This window comes from Rhineura floridana, chromosome 6 (assembly GCF_030035675.1).
Source record: "Rhineura floridana isolate rRhiFlo1 chromosome 6, rRhiFlo1.hap2, whole genome shotgun sequence".
In the NCBI taxonomy this organism is placed as follows: domain Eukaryota; kingdom Metazoa; phylum Chordata; class Lepidosauria; order Squamata; family Rhineuridae; genus Rhineura; species Rhineura floridana.
Window position 1 is genome coordinate 142427865 of NC_084485.1, and position 21919 is coordinate 142449783.

Sequence of the window (21919 nt, forward strand, 5' to 3'; positions counted from 1 at the left end):
GCTACATCCAAACCCAGAATTGTGGTTAATCTGACAGACCAGCAACTTTTGGCTCCTCTTCTTAAAACTGTTTCCATTCCAGTTGATAGTTGTAACCAAGAACCAAGGCCTGAGCTTGCTTTTTTATCTCCTCTCCCACAATCTTCTTTTCTTTTATGCTGTGTCTTTAGGATATGGGGCAGAGAACATCCAGCAAATGGGCCAAATTACCCCAGCATGAGTCCCCATTTGGCCCACAAGGGACAAGACAGATGACAAGCCAATATTAGGTGAAAACGTACCACAGTGTGTTTCAACATCCATGAGCTGGATCCTGGCTTGTTCAACAAACAATGGTAAAAAAATAACCATGGCTTGGTTTAGTGTTATGTTCAGCCAATGAGAGTGTTTGCATGCAACACTAAGCCCATGGTTTAACATTATGTGCAGTTCCTCTCAGTCTCCTTTCTTGTCAAGAAGAAACCTAAACACAGTACAAATATGGTAGGGCCCCGCTTTTCGGCATTCCGCTAATACGGCGTCCGAGAAGGGCATCGGGCGCCATTTTGATTCAGTATCGCATAAAAAGGTTGGAAGTGTCTCTAACAGCATCCATTTTGCAAGTCTCTTGCCTCCCAGGCTCCAACCGGCACAGCAACAGTTCCTTCCACTGAAACCAAGTGGGTTTTTGCGTTGCCATACAAAGCTCAACAGAGAACACGCCCCAGGGTGGGCCTGGTCTGGGTCACCTCCATCCGCTCTGCGCCAGCCTCGACGAGTCCTGCTCCTCCCCACCTACCCAGCCCATTAAAACGAGCACCAAGCACGCCCCTTTTGTCCTCAGCAGAGATGGCGCTGGGGGTGTCGGGCTTCCAGTGCCGCCTGCTCATGCTGATGCCGCCGCTTTTCTTCCTTATCCTTGCGCTTGCCGCCACCCAGACGCCCCTTGAGGCCTTTCAGGTGGGACACAGCGCATCCTCCTTGCCCGCCGCAGCTTCCGCGGTGCCTCTCAGATGGTAAGGGGAGCCAATGCTGCCGCTTGGCCCAAAAAACAAAGCCGCTTTTTCCTTCTCCCTCGTTTTGTGGGAGGGGGGCCATGTGGTATCACTCGCTCAAGTTTTCTTTCTTTGGGTGTGTTTGGCTCTCCTTGGAGGACTGGACAAGATCAGCTGAAAATCCCTTTGTCTACCTCTCACCCACACACACACGCTTCCAATAGAGGCAGTGTGTTCTACTTTACGGTATGCCTAGATAAAGAATATGCTTTTAAAGAAAAATATGTTTGTTTGCAAATATCATGCCCTTAGCTATATGTTCCTACATGTGCAGAGGTGGATTGGGAAATCTACGAATCCTGTCTGGCATTTCGTTGTAAGAGACATATGTATTCCTGGTGAAGTTAAAGTAAGGTGAAACCCAAGTACTTTGTGCTGTGGTCAAGCCCTGAGTTATACACTTCAAGCAAGATCCTATAGCTCTTTCTTTCTAACTTCAAGATATTCAGTTTTCCTTTAGTTAACGGCATGATTGATTCTCCAGCTTTAAAATCTTCATCTCATTTTCATTTTATGGGTTTAGAAATGAAACTAAGAACCCTGGGGATAAGCAGAACTTCTTAGGTTTCCCAGGTATCAAGCTGCAATTCAATGCTACTCACTTGATAATGAGACCCACTAAATTCGATTTACAATGGAGTAAACATGGTAAAGATCAGGCTGCATATCAGGTAGCAGGAATGCTGAAAATGCCAGGCTATTTCTTTATATTGAAGGTGCACTATAATTTATGTTCATCTATCTTTTCTGAAAGATACAATATTACGTACTGACTATTTCTCTTGGCTATTTCTATTTTCCTATTAACAATACTTTATGAAAACGTTAGTAACAGATTTCATACTGTCCCTGCACTTATATTTCAGACTACACTGAATTCACAGTTTTCCACAGTTGGGTATTTTTGCCAGGGCACATTTTAGAAAGGCCTACATGCCAAAAGCATTTTTACAATTATTAAATTAGCAATTATGAGAAACAAAGCTACACTTGCCTGATCTGCTCTGTCTGTACAATGCCTTCCTTGTGCCCTTCCAGCCGAGCTGCCAGTCGTTCTTTGTCAAGCCGTACACACTCTTCATCCTAGGAAAAAGAGCAATGTTTATAACACTATTGCTGCTTCCTACAAGGATAAACAATTAAAGTGTCAGAGAAATTACATTACAGACCATCTCAAAGCAACCCCTTAGCAAGCTAGAAAAAGTTTACCCCGCCCAAAGAAGTACAAACTGTTCACGTGCACAAACCACTGAAAGCAAGGTGTTCAGTCAAAAGTCTGTAGAGTTGCACTGGTACCCTTGGCAGGACTTTTCGCCATTATTTTTCCATAGAACTAAATTACCAGCCAATTTTATAGTACCCATTCAATAATAAAAATTCAGTTTAACTTCCAAGCTATAACTCCACCAACAAAGAAACTATCTGGAAAGCTCTTTACCAACTGCTTCTTCTACGACATGGCTTGTAATTCATTCTTAATCTTTTCACAAAATTTTGGAGAACGTTCTCATTAAGCTCTCCAAAATATTAAACAGGAAGCAAAGTACTGTGAAACCTATCTCTTAAGTTCATGTGCTTTAAAACTTGTTTTTCTTTAATCAGTACCTCCTTCTCCCCCACCCACCCACCCCCGCCATGCTGCGTGGCAAAAACTGCTTGCAAAACTGGTGGGAGTTCCAAAAGCAGTTTGTTTGTAATATGGCATGGGTCAGCCATACAAAAAAGCAAATCAAAGAATCCACCAGGCTAGTGCAAGCCATTTGCATGATCCTGAACAATTCTTTGAATTATAAATATTTTAACTTACAGTCCTAAACTCAGAGACCACAACTTTCATTTGATTATTCATCTCTCATGAATAGTAATGGGCAACACTGAGAATATAACACACACACACTTATCTGAATGGTTTTAAAAGCAAAGTAAACCCTCTTTGGACTCAAAACTTTACATAAAATTACTGATTTACCTCTATTCTTGGTTTCTTTGCTTCTGCTAATATTTCATCAGCTGCTCTTTTTACTACAAGAAAAGAGGAAATTCACATACATAAATTGGGCAGCCCTTCACAAAGTATATCACTGTAACACTTAATAACTAAATTATACCTTGAGTAGATCGCTGAAGACCAATTTCAAGTGGTGCACTTCTGTCTATACTTGATGATGTTGCTAAAAAGATAGGATAAAATTAATAAAACATGAATAATTTATTTATTTATTTTTATTTATTGTACTTTTAGACCGCCCTTTAGCAACAAGCTCTCAGGGCGGTGTACAACAGGATAAAACCACATTAAAATACAAGTGAGTGTGGGTACAATACAACTATAAAAACATTTTAAAAGCAAGATTAAAACAAAGATTAAGATAAGATTACAATTACAATTAGATTTAAAATTAAAATTTAAATTTTAAAATGCCTGAGCAAAGAGGTAGGTCTTTACCTGGCGCCGAAAAGATGACAAAGAAGGCGCCAGGCGTATCTCGTCAGGGAGGGCGTTCCATAATTCGGGGGCCACCACTGAGAAGGTCCTAGATTTAGTTATTGCTCTCCGGGCCTCCCTATGAGTTGGGACCCGGAGAAGGGCCTTCGACGTCGAGCATAGCGACCGGGTAGGTACATAGCGGGAGAGGCGTTCCACCAGGTATTGCGGTCCGATGCCGTTAAGGGCTTTATAGGTAAGAACCAACACTTTGAATCTGGCCCGGAAACATATTGGTAGCCAGTGCAGTTGGGCCAGGACAGGTGTTATATGGTCAGATTTTCTAGTCCAAGTAAGAACTCTGGCCGCAGCATTCTGCACCAGCTGAAGTTTCGGAACCGTCTTCAAAGGTAACCCTACGTAGAGTGCATTACAGTAGTCCAATCTAGAGGTTACCAGAGCATGGATAACTGTGGAGAGGTTCTCCCTGTCCAGATAGGGTCGTAGTTGGACTACCAGCCGAAGCTGGTAGAACGCATTCCATGCCACCGAGGCTACCTGAGCCTCCAGTGACAGGAGCGGATCTAGTAAGACCCCCAAACTACGAACCTGCTCCTTTAGGGGGAGTGTAACCCCATCTAGGGTAGGTCGGACATCAACCATCTGGGCAGAGAGCCCCCCCACCAACAGCATCTCAGTCTTGTCAGGATTGAGTCGCAGTTTATTAGCTCTCATCCAGTCCATTATCGCGGCCAGGCAGCGGTTTAGTACATTGACAGCCTCACCTGAAGAAGATGAAAAGGAGAAGTAGAGCTGCGTATCATCAGCATATTGCTGGAAACGCACTCCAAATCTCCTAATGACCTCACCCAGCGGCTTCATATAGATATTAAAGAGCATGGGGGACAGAACTGAACCCTGCGGAACCCCATATTGGAGTACCCAGGGACTCGAGTAATGCTCCCCAAGCACCAACTTCTGGAGACGATTCTCGAGGTAGGAGCACAGCCACCGCCAAGCAGTGCCTCCAACTCCTAAGTCCGCAAGACGTCCCAGAAGGATACCATGGTCGATGGTATCAAAAGCCGCTGAGAGATCAAGGAGAACCAACAGAGTTACACTCCCTCTGTCTTTCTCCCGACAGAGGTCATCATACAGGGCGACCAAGGCTGTTTCTGTACCAAACCCCGGCCGAAAGCCCGATTGAAATGGATCCAGATAATCAGTTTCATCCAAGAGAGCCTGGAGCTGGCAAGCGACCACACGCTCTAGAACCTTGCCCAGGAATGGAACATTTGCTACCGGTCTATAGTTGTCAAGGTTGTCAGGGTCCAAGGAGGGTTTTTTTAGGAGCAGTCTCACCACCGCCTGTTTCAGGCAGGGTGGTACCACTCCCTCTCGTAAAGAGGCATTGATCACCTCCTTGGCCCAGCCGGCTGTTCCATTCCTGCTAGCTTTTATTAGCCACGAGGGGCAAGGATCCAGAGCAGAAGTGGTCGCCCGCACCTGTCCAAGCACCTTGTCCACATCCTCGAGCTGTACCAACTGAAATTCATCCAATAAAACAGGACAGGTATACAGGTGCAAAATACAAGGCAAACAAAAGAGCCAAAAAAGTAAGGATATCATGCTAAATGGCAAGAAATGTCTCAACTCACTGCAAGTATGTACTGCAAGTATGTAGTAATTAATCTGAACAGTATATCCCTCAATACGAATTTCACTTATCGTTCCCCAATTGGTGACTTTGGCTGACACTCACAACAATTTTATTCAGCTGCTCTGTGCCATTTCTTCCTAATTTTACAAGAGACTCAGAGCCAACTGTACTCTTAAAAAAATCAATTCAGAACCTGACCTAGACTTTATTTTAACTCAATTAACTATCTGGTTAATTAATTAAGCATTAGGTTTAACATTAACATTCATTTTGGAAAAAGGTGCCAGTACTGCCAGGTCTTCAAACAGGTGACAAATCTAAGATTATTGCCCTTGAGTTCCCAGTAATGGTGTGTATCCAACACTGTGCAGGGTTACGCTGTTGTAGTGCCAGCAGAACAGACTTCCACTCATGCAATGGGAATTCCCCTTCCTCTCCTACCTGCTTTATGCTCCCAAATTCTGCTAAGTGGTTCTCTAACTCGTTGGAGCAGTTTTTAAGGGTGCACGGGGGGGGGAGGTTGAAGGAGGGAGGAGAGCAAGAAGTTCTGTGTTACAGACCAATGGGGAAAAATTATTAGCAAAAACATGACATGTAAACACTTGTAACTCACATGTTTCCCCATTTAGGTATGCAAGTAGGTCTTTTCTGTCAGGTCTTCTTACCACAGGAATGTTTTCAGTCTAAAAGAATGAAAATATGATCTTAGAAACACAGCAACCTAGAAGAGGTTGTTTCAAACCAAACCCACATTCTGAGATTTTGTGTGAAACTGCTTTACATATCTCAAATGTTAATTGAAAATTCAAATATAGCTGCTTATCAATAAAATGCCACATGGCAGAGATGCAGAGTGTTTTAACTGTATTAGATTTTAGTGTAAATTTTCTGTTTTCTGTACACTGCTCTGATATATTAAAGTGAGTGGTCTATAAATTTTTAAGTAAATAAATCAGAATTCAAAATAAGTCAATGGGGAAGGTTTCTTCTGCTAAGGCTGCAAATCAATTCCAACTGAGTTCCAATGAATTTAATGCATTTTTTCCAGATAAATAGGCTTGCAGTGCAACTCCTGCCTATAGGAAACTTAGAAATAGTTTTCAAACTAGGCTTTAAAGACATCCAACTAGCTTTGGCTGAATGCCAAAATACACATGAAGTCACAAAGGCTATGTGCACTTTTCCTCACTATTTCAGTGATGCTGATTCTTTCTCTGATTTTTTTAACAGCTTGGATGGCATTGTTTGCACTCCACATCTCTCTGAACTTCTATAGCAAAGGGATTGTTTCTACAATATGTTTTGCCACGTAGGCCTTTGGAGTGCATCCGTATGCATTTTTTCTGAAGCTGTCTTGTTTTTTAAAGAGCATAAGACAACAGGGCATAGGTCAAGCAGGAAAAAGGCAAATGTAACACAACAATGTGGCAAAATTACATGCCGTAAGGAAGGAAGTGTAGTAGCATCACAATACAAAGTAGATGGCTTCTGTTCCACAGAATAGGGGCAGCTCCATTACACTTGCCATTATCTAAAATTACAACTAGCAAGAGTGAATGCATCAACAAGAGTTGAATGGTCAAGCTGCTCTCCACTCCTGTAAATGAGGCCAGAGAAATAGGTATGCTTGCTGTTAGTTTACAAAGCACCACCCACTTTGCACAATTTGGTGAGGTCAGAGGAAACATCAATATTAGACACTTGAGGAGGGACTGAAAACTACCAGGCTGCAGTCTACTTCCATGAGCTCCTAAAAAAAGGAATTTAAAATATGTTCACTTCTGGATAGGGTTGGGACAGGTGGGGGGTGCTGCTTTTTTCAGTTTGCATTTTTGTGTGAATTATACTTCCCAAATCAATATTTGCAAGGTAACACAGCAATCCTTCAAAACTTTCATTTCTTGGAATTTCACTATGCAGTTCCCCAACCAAAAACTGTGTATAGTAAGGAAGAGTGTCCCACAAAACACATTTATTTAAAATATATATATATATTCTGCCCTGGAGTCCTAGGACAAAAGTTACAATCATACACACATAACACAATCAGTGATACAAGAAAAATTTTAAATTTCTTGCAAAAATGCATATATTTGGAGAAATGTACACAAAAAACACCTATAAGTTTTTGTACTGACTTCCAAGAAAAACAAGTGCATACTGCTGCAAAAGAGGGATGAACTGAACTTAAGATTGGAAAAAAGAGAAACCAAAATTAGCAGATTCGTCCATCTGTAGTTCTGGATCACAGCTTTAAGCTAAAGCCACATGGCACTTTTACAGACACTGATGAAGTCAGCTTCTTGAGATATATTCCCATGTTTGAAAAGAGAGGACGCAATAAATAAGTCTGGGCAGGTAGCACATGGAACAGCAAAGATATAAAAAGGTATGGTGAAGATATAATGCTGGCTTCCTGCTAGCCACCATTAGCAAATCATGGGCTAGCCATAGTCCTTTCTCACAGAATATGTTTGCTTGCTCCATCAATAACAGTCATTGGCAACCAAAGTGAACTGCAATTAAGGTCAAGCAGGATTTCATTTAACACAGCATCTCAATCCTACTACCAACCACTTTTTCAGGTCATGGAAAATCCTACTTAGTCTAAAGCATAGTTAATATAGTTCTGAGAAACATTTTTCAGAAGGGAGAATTTACTCCAGGAAAGAACAGAGCTATAAGTGCGTGCATTTCCAAAACTGGAGCCCAATTTGCTAAATATGATTAGCAGGGAGGCAGGAAAAAAGCCTGCAGTGAACCACAGCAAGACCCTGGAATACACATTTAGAAAATACCTCTGTGTATTGTTAAAGGGTAAATATGTGAAACAGCAGCATTACAAGGGACTAAATTACACTCAGCAAAGCTAGCGTTACTGCCTCCTAGTCTGAAGAAGCGTTATTTCATTCACTCCTGATTATTTTTTTAGCTCCTGCCAAAAGGTTAATGTGAAATTTCATATCAAGAAAAAACTGTTAATAAGCATGAAAATGTAAGTGCATGGATTCGAATGAATGTAATCTTTATTGCAGGCCTTAGGCCATCACAACGTACATGCAAAATTAAAACACAAATAAAACAATAACAACAAGGTTAAAATTTACAGTACGGAATAAAACCCAGTTAAGACTCTAAAACCAATAAGCTTTAGATAATCTATAGTCCCAGATTAGTTAAGTGTTTAACCCTCAGATTTTGAGCAGTGAAGGCAAATCGGGCCACATAATAAGAAATCCAGTAATCATTATCTCCTAAAAGAAATGAAATAAAATGATCATCAAAACCAGGACCTTGACAATTTATGAAAGTATTAAGAAACACAGCTCTAGGATAAGAATAGATCGGGCATTCAAATAAGTAGTGGGGTAGGTCTTCCACATTCCCAGTTTGGCATATACATAGACTTTGTTCATATGGGATTTGTTGATAGCGCCCTGTTAACAGTGCAGTTGTCATAGTTTGAAATCTCAAAGCTGTAAATGAGTATCTTAATTGTACCGGAAATTGATATGTTAAATATTTTGCCAGTTTATGGTCAGGCTTAAGTATGCTGTACCATCTAGAAAATTTAGAGTTTGAGATTGACAAGCCATCAAGCCAGACACAATGGCTCACTATATGATCATGTATATTATACCTATAAAGCTCGGAAACTGAGTGTATGGGAATATGATAGTGTGAAAGGACCAACCGAAATTTAGAGGACCAATAGTTATTTACTACTGCCACATCAAAGCAAATTCAAACATACGCAATTTAAATAATGTGTTGCAGGATCATGATTTGCGGTTGCTGAATTTGGACTTTTTTTGGCACAGCAATTCATACCCCCAAATTATAGAGACATTCAGTTGACAAGCAGGCAGCTCAGAAGTCTCATCAACCCATGTTAGACTCTTATTCCAAGAGATCTACTTACTGCAGCACGGCGGACATAGACAGGATGTGAAAGATGCACATTATTCAACAGGAACAAAATTGAATCCAAAGTGTAGTACTCTCTTGGCTGGCCTTCTTTTCCTGTCCTGTAATGGATGGAAATCAAAGATTTAGAAAATATTTTGAGGGAATATTCACCCACCCTTTCTTCATAAAAAGCTGGAAGCAGGACTAAACAACAATCACACAAAACAAAACTGGCAATTAATTAATGCAAAGGCTACCAGTCAGCTTGACTTGCTGCTTCCCCACTTCCCCTTCCATCAAAACTGCCTAACCCTTTTCCCTCGCTTAACAAGCCAATTTTGATACTACTGAAGACCCAGCTCAAAGGAAAGACCCCCACGATGTTTTAATTTTTCTCTCTTCTCCCCCCACCCCCACTTCCCAAGACGCCGAACAGGTAAACATGCCCTTAAGATTGGGTGTCATAGTTCAAGACGGCACACTCTGTATGAGCAAACAGGAGTTGCCAATTCTAACTTTTGCCATGATGGAAGCTTGAAGAAAACTATCTGACAAAATAAATTCTCAACTGAGAACTAATAGTTTAACAGGTTTCATATTTTTTATTTAAAAAGCCTGAAGAGCCAAGAACAATGTCTTTGTCCAATGATTCACTTGCGTATAAGCCAAGGCACAAGTAAAGGTTCTGACACGTCCATAGTAAGGTACGTCGATAGTAAATGGCAGAGAAAAGAAATACAGCTACTCAATGAGGATGGCAAAATGATAACAGATGACAAACAAAACGCAGAAGTGCTCAATTCCTACTTTGGCTCAGTCTTCTCCCAAAAAAGGGTCTATGACCCTCCTGGGAAACATGAAGTAGAAGGGGCAGGATTCGAGCTTGAGAGACAAACGATCAAGGAATACCTAATCACTTTGAACGAGTTCAAATCAGCAGGGCCCGATAAACTGCATCCTAGAGTATTGAAGGAACTGGCTGAAGAACTCTCAGAACCGCTGTCTGTTATCTTTGTGAAATCATGGAGGACTGGTGAGGTGCCGGATGACTGGAGGAGAGCTAATATTGTTCCTATCTTCAAAAAGGAGGAACCGGGGAACTACAGACCAGACAGCCTAACATCAATCCCTGGAAAAATTCTGGAGCAGATTATAAAGCAGTCAATCTGTAACCACCTTGAAAACAATGCCATGAAGCTCACTGCATGACCTTGGGCCAGTCATTGCCTCTCAGCCTCATGAAAACGCTCTTCATAGGGTCACCATAAGTCGGAATCGACTTGAAGGCAGTACATTTACATTTTTTAACCACCCTTGCAGACCTTGTGGGCCAAAATGCAGGAAAATGAGAGGGAGTAGGCTGAGGTGCTTTAACAGAACTCTGACAGACACACTTCTCCAATGGTCTTGTCATGAAATATATTTTTCTCTCTCTACATAGCGCATCAAGTAGATTCAAAGTAATAAACTACAGCAATGAGAACAGGTAACAATAAATCTTGGACCAAGTGTGTGACTTTGGATATGACCATACCACAAAGCAGTTTGCTTTCAGCAGCACACAAAAGTGGAGTTGAGGATTCTAATTAATGCTGATGGCAACACAGATTAGGAGTGGATAATCAATTAGCAACAGTGCACATATATAGAACAGATCTTTTACACAGACATATGATCAAAACAGATCCTCTATATCCATACATATGACCAAAATGACAACTGTATTTATTTATTTCGAATACTTATACCCCACCTTTTAATCAAATGATTCTCAAGATACTTTATAAACAGGTAATCATCATCATTTCCCCCCTCCCTCTCTCATACACACAGATATCAGCCTTTAGTCTGGAGGAGGGGGGACCTTTTTGGCCTGATGGGCCAAATATCCCCCCTCACTCCACAGGCCAACTTTGACATGTGGGTGGGGCCACACAACTGTCAACCATCTGATGTCATGAACAGGGCTGTGGAGTCAGTACATCAGACCTTTGACTCCGACTCCTCTATTTTTCTACTGACAGACTCCGACTCCTTCATAAATTGCAAATGTATATTAACTAGTAATAACAAATTTACTTTGGTAAAATGGTAGCACAAGGCATTTCATCACCACCACATTAATCCAGAGCTTGGAAAAGTTACTTTTTTAAACTACAACTCCCATCAGCCCCAGGGCCTCTCCTCCTCCCCTCCCCATCGCCTGTGGTCAGTTTCACCTATCTTAAGCATAATTGCAGGGGAGTAAATCCCCCTGAACTCAATAAGCATGCAAATGATCAATCCATTCTCAGCATACTTGCACTGGATCCCATTTCTTACCTCCCGGATTAAAAAGCTGACAAATTCACTAATAGGCAAAAAAGAAAGAAAAAAACCTTGCAGTTTAAGAACATACCTTTAGCCAACAGATATTTCTATCAATCTTTAAAAAGCAGGGAAATTGGGCAGCTACAGTGAATGCACCGGGGAGCAGGAGACCTGACCTCCTGTCTGAGATATTGTACTACCCTACAAATTTGTCAAACTGCAAACACAATGTGGGTTGGTCTTTCACAGTCCAATCCCTGTATAACTTGGAAGAATTTGGTAACATGTTACCAAAGCTACACAGAAAGTGGATTGGACTCTGAAAGACCAACCGAAATGGTGTTTGCATTTTTACAAATGTGTAGGGCAGTATAATATCTGAGAAGAGGTCAGGTCTCCTGCTCCTCTGGGAGAGGAGGAAAAGGAGGAGAAAGGCAGGACTGATCATTTTCATGCTTATTGAGTTTAATGGGATTTATTATTGTGCAATCATGGCTAGGATAGGTAAAACTGATCATGGGGGGGGAGGGGAGAGTAGAGGGAGGGAGGAAGGGGGAGAGGGGAGCAGAAGGGGTGGGAGGGGGAAGGAGGGGATTGGGAGGGGAGGGGGAGGGGTGAAGGAAGGGAGAGGGAAGGGGCAAAAGGGAGGTGATGGGAGGGAGGAGGCGGGGAGGGGAGGATTCGTCATTTACACACTTACTGAGTTCAATGGGATTTACTCCCATGCAATCATGCTTGAAAATCAAATGGACTGCCTTGGAGTCAATTCCAACTTATGGTGACCCTATGAATCAGGTTTTCATGGTAAGCGGTATTCAGAGGTGGTCTACCATTGCATTCCTATGAGGCTGAGAGGCAGTGAGTGGCCCAAAGTCACCCAGTGAGCTTCATGGCTGTGTGGGGATTTGAACCTTGGTCTCCCAGGTTGCAGTCCTATGATAGGTAAAACTGACCGGAGAGGAGGAGGAGGGGAACGGCGGAGGGGAGGAGGAAGAGGGGGAGGGGAAGAAGGGGATTGGAAGGTGATTGGAAGGTGAAGGGAGGGGTGAAGGAAGTGAGAGGGAAGGGGCAGGAGGGAGAAGGAGGGGAGGGCAGGTTTGATCATTTGCATGCTTTTTGAGTTCAGTGGGATTTACTCCTGTGCAATCATGCTTAGGATAGGTGAAACTGATCTGGGGGAAGGGCAGGGGGAGGAGGAGGGAGGAAGGGAGAGGAGATTAGATCGGTGGGCACTGGGCAGAGGGGAAGCCCCTTTCCTTTCCAAAACGAAAGCATTGTGAACACTATCATTCTTTTTCAGGATTTCCTCCACTTTTTTATTCTACAGCAGGCACATGTAGCCTCCCACCCAAATTTAAACCAAAGCTGTCCCTGCCCACATCCACACCAAACCTTTATTTCACTTTAGACAGTCATGGCTTCTCTCAAAGAATCCTGGGAAGTGTAGTTAGTGAAGGGTGCTGAGAGTTGCTGGGAGAGGCCCTGTTCCCCTCACAGAGGTTCAAACAGAGTGGTTGACTGTTAAACCACTCTGGCCACTGGAGCTCTGTCAGGGGAATAGGAGTCTCCTCTCAGCACCCTTCACAAACTACACTTCAGAGGATTCTTTGGGGGAAGCCAGGACTGTTTCAAATGAAATCAAAGTCTGGTGTGGGTGTGGCCCCCTGATTAGGCAAGCCCAGCAGCTGAGAGTCTGGCTTTTAGAACACTGACAGTTGGTTTTTACTGAGTATGCCTGACATTATCATTGAGTACAATGTTAAATTTCTTAAATTAATTAAAAATCAGCCAGGCTTTTTTTAAAACTGCAAAAGATGAAGGTCAGAGTATGGGGCAAGGTCAGTAATAGGATTGCAGGTACTCTGTGAACATGGCTGATTTTTAATTAATTTCAACAGATTATGAGAGCTCTAACAGAAAAAAGTCCTGAAGGGGTCTGTTCCCCCCCCCTCTTTTTACACTTTGAACTCCCGATTCTCTGACTGTTTTGTGTATCACCATGAAAATTTAAATGGTTGTTAAGCAAATGTTTCTGAGTTCAGGACTATAAATTTTGTAAGGTTTTGTTCTGAAATGAGCTTATGGGAAGTATCAGAATGGCATCGGGGGTATTTTCCATTTAACATTGCAGAAGGCGAAAAATCCATGCTGACTATAGTATACAGCCACTCTCGTTGCTATATAATACCCAAGGTAGACAACCTTCAGAGCAAAAGCAAAGAATACAGAAGTTGTCACACTTTTTAAAACCTCACTAAAAAGAATACCATGTTTTAAATTGGTGGGTTAAAAATGTATTATTATAATGAATTTAACTTTATTGTACTTAATAATTAAGACAATTATCATTGGGTATTTAACTTTTGTCGTATACTATACTTTCTGAGCTAAATTCAACTGTGATATTTGCTCACTACAGTAGTAATCCAACAAAACTATAAATTTACTACACAGGAGAACCCTGTACATAGTTTCTTTTGCTTTTCCCCCCACTACAGCCTCTTGAACATACAAAGTGTTTTTTTTTTCAGATTAAATTGTCAGATTAATTGAAAAACTGATTGCCTCTCAGCATAGATTTTAACCTAACCTCTGTCTCTTCATTTAGTTTTAATGAGCTCTCAGGATCACCTGAAAGTGCAAGCACCAACTTACTAAAGGGGCCATGCACACTACTCAGAACATTTAGGTTTACCACAGAATGTACACTCAACAGGGACATGAGATTAATCATGTCTCCCTAGAGCAGAGGTGGAGAACCTCAAGCCCATGGGCCTAATTAGGCCCACCAGACCTCCCCATTTAGCCCACGAGTCCTTTTGGCCAACCTATGCCCACCTCCCCTACAGGTAGTTGAAAGTAGAGATCTGAAGGCCTGGGGGGAAAAAAAGAAAAAATTGGGGAAAAACACCTTTTTTCCTGAAGCCTTTTTTGTTTTGTTTTTCTGAAAAATTGAAAAAAATAAGGAAAAATGGATTATGGAATGTTTTATTTTAGCATGATTAATAAAATGTTTCATTGAATCTTGGTCCCCCCCTTTTCTCAGTTCTTGTTATGGGAATGGATGCTTGATGTCTGCTTGACACTGTGGAGGACTAGCAGAGACATAAATAATTTTCTTTGTTATAATGTTGATGGTTTCTTCTTTTTTAAAAAAAATGTTTTTTGCCTGCTCCCCATAACCTGGCAAGATGAAAGAGGCTCCTTACAGTTCAGGTGTTCCTTACAGTTCAGGATCTTGTAAATCCATTTGTTACCACAAAAGTAAAAATTTAAAAAATTAAGTTCAATTTGTAATAATTGTTCGAATAAAAGGTAATTTTAATATACCAAATGTGATAATTTTATGCCAAATCAACTTGTACATAATTACATTTGATGTTCCTGAAGTAACAAAGTGACTTTCAATCTGTAAAAAGTGCTAATATTGCATTTTTTTCTGTTTCCCAAAAAATTTCTGTTTTAATGGTTTTTTCCCAAGGCTTCAAAATTTCCATAAATTTTACATCTCTAGTTGAAAGGGTGTTTGCAAGCACCACTGATCAGAGATGCCTAGGGCTGCACAACCCCAGGGCTGCACAAAATAGCTCTCTGAAACAGGCTTCTGAAGATCCAATCCTCATAAGCCCCTTTCAAGTGCTGCACAAAAGAGCAAGACCGCTGTGGGCAAGAAAGATCACCTGACATCATTGTGACATCAGGTGACTGCCAAGTGGGCACCTCTGCCCACCTGTCAAACTTGCCTGTGAGGCATGGAGGAGATAACAATCTGGCCTGCCAGGTTAAAAAAGTTCCTCATCCCCTTCCTAGAGTATGTACCTGTACAATATCATTACTTGAAACCTTGGTTCCGTAGGAACCCTGCACATAACCCGGATCTATGTGTCTATTTTGACTTAGTTCTAAGCCAGGGATTCCCCAACTGTGGTCCATGAGCTTCATTCAGGTGATCTGCGGCACGTCTGCATTAAATATTCATAATGATTTTTAATTGTATTTATGTATGTATTTATGTATTTAAAATATTTCTATCCTACCCTTCTACCCTATAATAGGGCACTCAGGGCATCTTACAAAAATAAAATCAAACACGTACATAATAAAATTGTAAACAGTAAAATCACAAAAACATTAAAATAAATTAAAATACATAAAATACAATTAAAATACAATATATACACACACACATATATATATAGGGGGTTGTACTAAAGGGACTATAAAGGTAAAATTTAACACAGAAGGCATAAAATCAGTGTCAGGTTCTACCTTCAGTCCCTCCCAAAGGCTCTCCAGAACAAGATCGTTTTCAGAGGTCTCCAGAAAACCAACAGGGAGGGAGCAGAGCGGACTTCTTGGGGTAGGGTGTTCCAAAGCCTGGGGGCCACAGCTGAATGTCAGTCTAACATCTTTTATTCCAGGCATGCAGAGGAGACCAGAGGCAGATGATCTTAAATCCCAGGCAGGTACATATGGGTGTAAGCGCTCCCTCAGGTACACTGGTCCAAGGCCGTTTAGGGCTTTAAAGGTCAGAACCAGCACTTTGAATTGTGCCCGGAAACAAATTGGGAGCTAGTGAAGTTAATAAAGCACAGGGGTGATATGCTCCGTGCCATGCTCCAGTTAACATTCTGGCTGCTGCATTTTGAACCAACTGCAATTTTAGAACCTTTTTCAAAGGCAGCCCCACGTAGAGTGTGTTACAGTAATCAAGCCTCAATGTCACTAATGCATGTGTCACTGTGGGAAAGTCAACTGCCTCCAGGAACAGATGCAGCTGGTAGACCAGTTTGAGTTGGCCAAAAGCACTCCTTGGCTACCACAGCCACCTGATATTCAAGCAGCAGGGCAGGATCCAGGAGACTCTCAAACTGCGGACCTGCTCCTTCAAGCGAAGTGCAACCCCATTCAGAATAGGTTGCAACCCCGTCCCTGGTGCAGTTTTTCTCCTGACCAGCAGTACCTCTGTCTTGTCTGGATTAAGTTTCAGTTTGTTAGCCCACATCCAGCCCTTCACAGCCTCCAGGCACCGGTTTAGGATGAGAACTCCCTCCCTGCATTCGGATGGTAGGGAATTGAATCCTATTTGAATTCTATGGAATGCAAACTGTAATACAATAAAATACAATATAAGAAATAAAAATACTATTAGAAATCATGCAACATCTCATACATTGCATTAAAATTGCCACAAAAGACTGAAAAATCATTAAATGGTCTGCCAAGACCATCCACAGTTTTCTAGTAGTTTGTGGAGAAAAATGTTTAGGAACCAAACTCAGTTAAGCAATGAGCATAGTGCAACTGCAAAGAAACAGAGACAACAATAGTCTGAGCTGACTTCCCATTCAAATCAATGAGACTTATGTTCACCTAACTTAGTCTTTTCCCCCACAGTAACACTGTGCATGGAATTGAGTAGTAGCATAGGTCACAATATGTGTGAGCCTAATTGGTCCCCAGGCCCCTTGCCATATCTAATGCAAATATATGCCCTTATTCAGCCCTGAGGGCTTGCTCCAGCAACCATCTTCCACCAGCAACCATCTTCCACCAGCAAATGGATTGACTAAATTTGCCTTTCCTGAAAAACATCTTAATATTTCCCCATGAGAGACATCTCAGTCTCCAAGCTGCGAGTTCTGATAGGCAAGCCTTTGTAATCTCCCTGCCACTATATGCAGAAAACCTGGAATTATGTTTTGAGTAACAGCTTGGAATGTCAATTAAAACTATTCAATATCCCTTTCTATCTAGCACTGTCCTTAAGGTGTCTAAAGCCCATGAGAAAGCTTCTTTCTTACAATGCATATAACTGTGCATCTCGCAGATCACCTAACTGTTCAATCTTATGGGTTCACACTCACTAAGCTGTCCATGTCTCTCACCTCCAAGCCTGCTCAGTCCTCATGAATGTCTGTGGGAGCAAGCCTTCTTCTCCAGCCTTAGCTACATCCCTTCTCTTTGCCTCCTATCCTCATGTCCCTGCATCTCAGTCACGTTTGTGATTTTCTCCTGAATAGTAAAGACTCCTGTAGGAAGCACAAACCAGTATTATCCCACCATTAATGCTTTTTCTATTACAGTAATACCTCAGTTAACAAGGTAGATGTGTCCCTGGACATTACTGCTTTAACAGAAACTTTGGTATCAGAGGTAGGAATAACATTGAAAAAATAGGGATAAGTTCCTAAAAGGTAAAGGTAAAGGTGTCCCCTCACTTATAGAGCGACTCATTTCCGACTTTTAAGGTGACGTCTTGCGATGTTTACTAGGCAGACCATATATATGGGGTAGGATTGCCAGTTCCTTCCCCGGCTTTTCTTTACCCCCCAGCATATGCCGGGTACTCATTTTACCGACCACAGATGGATGGAAGGCTGAGTGGACCTCAACCCCTTTTACCAGAGATTCGACTTCCTCCTTCCGTTGGAATCGAACTCCGGCCGTGCATTGAAAGAATAGGGATAAGTTCCTAAACCTGCTTATAAATGGTGAGGACAACTTCAGCAGGGGCTTTAAAGGATGCCTACCTAGCACCCACCCACTCCTCCGTCTCTGAATGTTTTGGATCGTTCCCTCCTTGGCTCTGGGAGAAAGCAAGAGATCTCTTTTGCGAATTTCATCCCAGCAAAGCAAAGGCACAGGCCTGAAAGTTTATCCATAGCAAAGCAAAGACACAGGAGGATGAGTTTCACCTTAAAACAAAGGCATTAGCAAAGCAAATCTGGTCAGTTGCATCTTTTAAAAGGCCTTAGTTAAAAGGAGCTTCATTCCTGGAGAATTCCTTAACTGAGGTGTTACTGTATTTGATCTTTATTAGAGTGGGAGTCAGACCTTGAATCAAGGGCTGACTTATGGACCACCCTGTCCTCACCTGAGGCTGTTGGGTACCTAGCAGAGACAGCTGTTTCTCAAACTGTGAAGGACCCACCACCTATTTACTGAACCTTTACTAGGAATCCCTGACTCAGCTGCAACAATACCATTGTAGGGCAAGGTGAAATTAAGGAAACACCTTCCTTTCACCCTTCCTTTCTCTGCACAAGGAATTATTAGCACTTCACTTCTCCCTTAACTCTAGCTCTCCTGCTTCCTTAAATCTTGCTGTCTTTCAACCAGACATTTGCATTTAAGCTCCACTCCTTGTGTTTAGACCCCTATTGCAGCTCACCTAGTTCCTTGGCACTCACCTTCACTCAACGAACAGTAAGCTCTCCACCCTCATTCTATCTCTCCCTCTGTAAGAGGAAGTGTCTAAGCTTATGGACTAGGAACAGGGGTTGGTTAGTAGTTTATAACTCACCATCTTACTAATTTATATTTCTGTACTGGGACTTCATCATCATTTTGTGTAAATATTTTAATTATAAATGACGTTTGTGGTTCTTGCTAGATCCTCCAACTAAGCAAGACAGTATTGGCATTTCTAAATTGGCAATAACCTAGTGCAATAACCATTGTGAGGTACAATCATCTCCAGATTAAAGACTCCCAAAGTTGTACTTTAATGAACATGCGTGTAAGATACAGGTTCATGTGTAGGCATGAATAGACATCTGAGTCCACGTTTGCAAACATGAAGATATGGTCTCTGTTAATACTTCAACAGCTAGTATAGCACAGTGGGGAGGACAGCCTGGCTGGGAGTCCAGAGTCTGAGTTCAAATCCCTGCTCGTGTCTCCTGGGTGTAAAGTGCCAGCTAAAGATCACCCCCACAGTGAATGGCTCAGGGGTTACGTGCCCTGCCACCTGTGCAGCCGTGGGCAAGCTGCCGAGTCCCAAGGAGTCCAGCGGGCAGTTGCGGACAAGGAAGAGGCTGGCTTGTGCAGCTGTGGCAAGCTGAGCAAGCCCTAGCCAGGTGGGGAGGACCAGCCTCAGAGGGAGGCAATGGTAAACTCCCTCTGAATACCTCTTACCATGAAAACCCTATTCATAGGGTAGCCATAAGTCGGGATCGACTGAAGGCAGTCCATTTCCATTTCAATAATACTTCAGTGTTACATGTCCACCAGACATCTGACTCACAGAATCCCTTTCACCATAAAGTCTTCAAAATTCCTCTCAGATCTCCACCAGAAGCACCCAAGCAATTTAAATACAAAATTCCTTTAATCTGGGGTAAAGGCGCCTTTCAGATTATGTTGGACTATAACTCCTTTATTTCTGTGTATTGATCATACTGACTGAGGCTGATAGGAGTTAAGATTTCAACAACATCTAGAGGGCAGTAGCTACCGCTACCTTAAAATGGCTGTTCTAAAACCATGAGTTAACTGCTTAACCGTATTTGCTACAATACCATACTGCAAAATAATAATATTCATTCCTGAAATTCCTCTTCATGCCCACCTTCAGTGGTACAAACATGTATTTCATATAACACCATTACCTGTCCTGAAAGCTATGAATACAGTAAGCCACTGTTCTTCAATCTTGGGTGCCCAGATTTTGTGGGACTACAACTCTCATCAATCCCACACAGCTCAGTCAACAGCCAAGAATAATGGGAGTCGTAGTTCAACAACCTCTGGGGACTCAAGGTTGAAGAACAGTGCAATAAGCCACAAATCTAAAAATTAAGCTACACATTATGAGTTCACTGAGGCACTGTTTCTGTTCATAGATCTTCTGGCCCCCAGTTTTTTATGTCCCTAGAACATCCAATATCAAGCAACTTCAAACATTACATCAGTAGATGTATGCATAGGAATATGAAAACTAGATGCATCATACAGATACACTTGATAGAGAGCCATGACTGGTTGCATATCGTTGTTACATATATACAAGATGGATCCAGGCTGTCCCACTGATTTCAATACAAACTAATTAGTCCTGACTAACTTGTCTCATTTATTTCACTGGGACAAATCCAACTAACACAGTATGAATCTACCCATTCAGTCCAAACCTCAATTTCCCACTGCAAGTTGTGTAAAATGACCCTCAAATGTCCAAACATAACAGAAACTAACTGTTATATATACACTGTATTTTCAAGATGAGTTAAAGGTAGCATTTTTATTGCTTCAAGCAAACACAATACATACCCAAACAACTTAAAGCTGGGCTGGGGAACCCGTGGCCCTCTAGAAGTTGTTGGTCTCCAATTCCCATAAACTCCAGCCAGCATGGTCAAGGGTCATGAATGCTGGGAATTGTTGTCGTTATGTGCCTTCAAGCTGACTACGACTCATGGCAACCCTATGAATCAGCGACCTCCGAGAGCATCTGTCATGAACCACCCTGTTCAGATCTTGTAAGTTCAGGTCTGTGGCTTCATTTATGGAATCAATCCATCGCTTGTTTGGCCTTCCTCTTTTCTACTCCCTTCTGTTTTCCCCAGCATTATTCTCTTTTCTAGTGAATCGCGTCTTCTCATGGTGTCCAAAGTATGATAACCTCAGTTTCATTGTTTTAGCTTCTAATGATAGTTCTGGTTTAATTTGTTCTAACACCCAATTCTTGGTCTTTTTCGCAGCCCATGGTATGCACAAAGCTCTCCTCCAACACCACATTTCAAATGAGTTGATTTTTCTCTTATCCGCTTTTTTCACTGTCCAACTTTCATATCCATACATAGAGATCGGGAATACCATGGTCTGAATGATCCTGACTTTAGTGTTCAGTGATACATCTTTGCATTTGAGGACCTTTTCTAGTTCTGTCATAGCTGCCCTTCCCAGTCCTAGCCTTCTTCTGATTTCTTGACTATTGTCTCCATTTTGGTTAATGACTGTGCCAAGGTATTGATAATCCTTGACAAGTTCAATGTCTTCATTGTCAGCTTTAAAGTTACATAAATCTGCTGTCATTACTTTCATCTTCTTGACGTTCAGATGTAGTCCCAGCAATATTTGGAGAGCCAAGTTCTCCATCCATGGCATAAGGGATGTGGAACCATGTTTTTTGACGTTAGCAAACTCATTAATTTTGACAGAAGAATTTATACATTATGAATGCTAGTTCAACCTGCATAATTACTGCCATTCTTCACTACCTTAACTCATCACTGCCGCCCTTCAATTCATAATGAACATCAAAAATACAAAGGATTTGTATTACACACACAGTGTTTTGTTGTTTTAAAAAGGTATTTCCTTATCCGGTTTCTCCATTTACATCTAAATGAGAGTCCCATAAAAATCCTGGACCCTTTCAGACTATATTTTTTAGAAGTAGGGAAAAAAAGACTGTAAAGATATATCCAGACACAAGAATAGAAACTTCATATTTTGTCGGCCTGCATATATAGACAAGAATTATATAATGACTAACCGTCAAAACACTGAAAGAGTAACCTAACTAGACAATGTGTTCTTGTGTTTAGTGATTTGTTTATTACACTACTCAGAGCCATTTCTCAAGTCTCTGTCACCCCTCAGATTTAGCTTCATTTTTGAAGTGTCATATAGTATTTTGAAGGAATGTAAAGTAAAAACAATCCAAGGACAGGTGTGAAAGTCCAATGTTTTACCCTTCTAGTCATATAGATTGAGTTGACAGAGAGATGCAACAAAATGTGCATCCTACAAATCAAACTCAGAAATGCCAATAGATAAAACAGCTTTTTCTAA

General features: G+C 41.6%; 1 protein-coding gene across 1 annotated transcript in view; it reads right to left on the bottom strand.

The window, feature by feature from the left end:
* The window catches only part of CDC73 (cell division cycle 73), a 187486-nt gene that overhangs the window by 161408 nt on the left and 4159 nt on the right, over positions 1 to 21919 (bottom strand). The window contains exons 2-6 of the mRNA XM_061633986.1: positions 9042 to 9147; positions 5733 to 5802; positions 3143 to 3205; positions 3004 to 3056; positions 2029 to 2117 (exon numbers count right to left, since the gene is read on the bottom strand). Coding sequence (XP_061489970.1) covers positions 2029 to 2117; positions 3004 to 3056; positions 3143 to 3205; positions 5733 to 5802; positions 9042 to 9147 — 381 coding nt within the window. The remainder of the gene's footprint in view (positions 1 to 2028; positions 2118 to 3003; positions 3057 to 3142; positions 3206 to 5732; positions 5803 to 9041; positions 9148 to 21919) is intronic.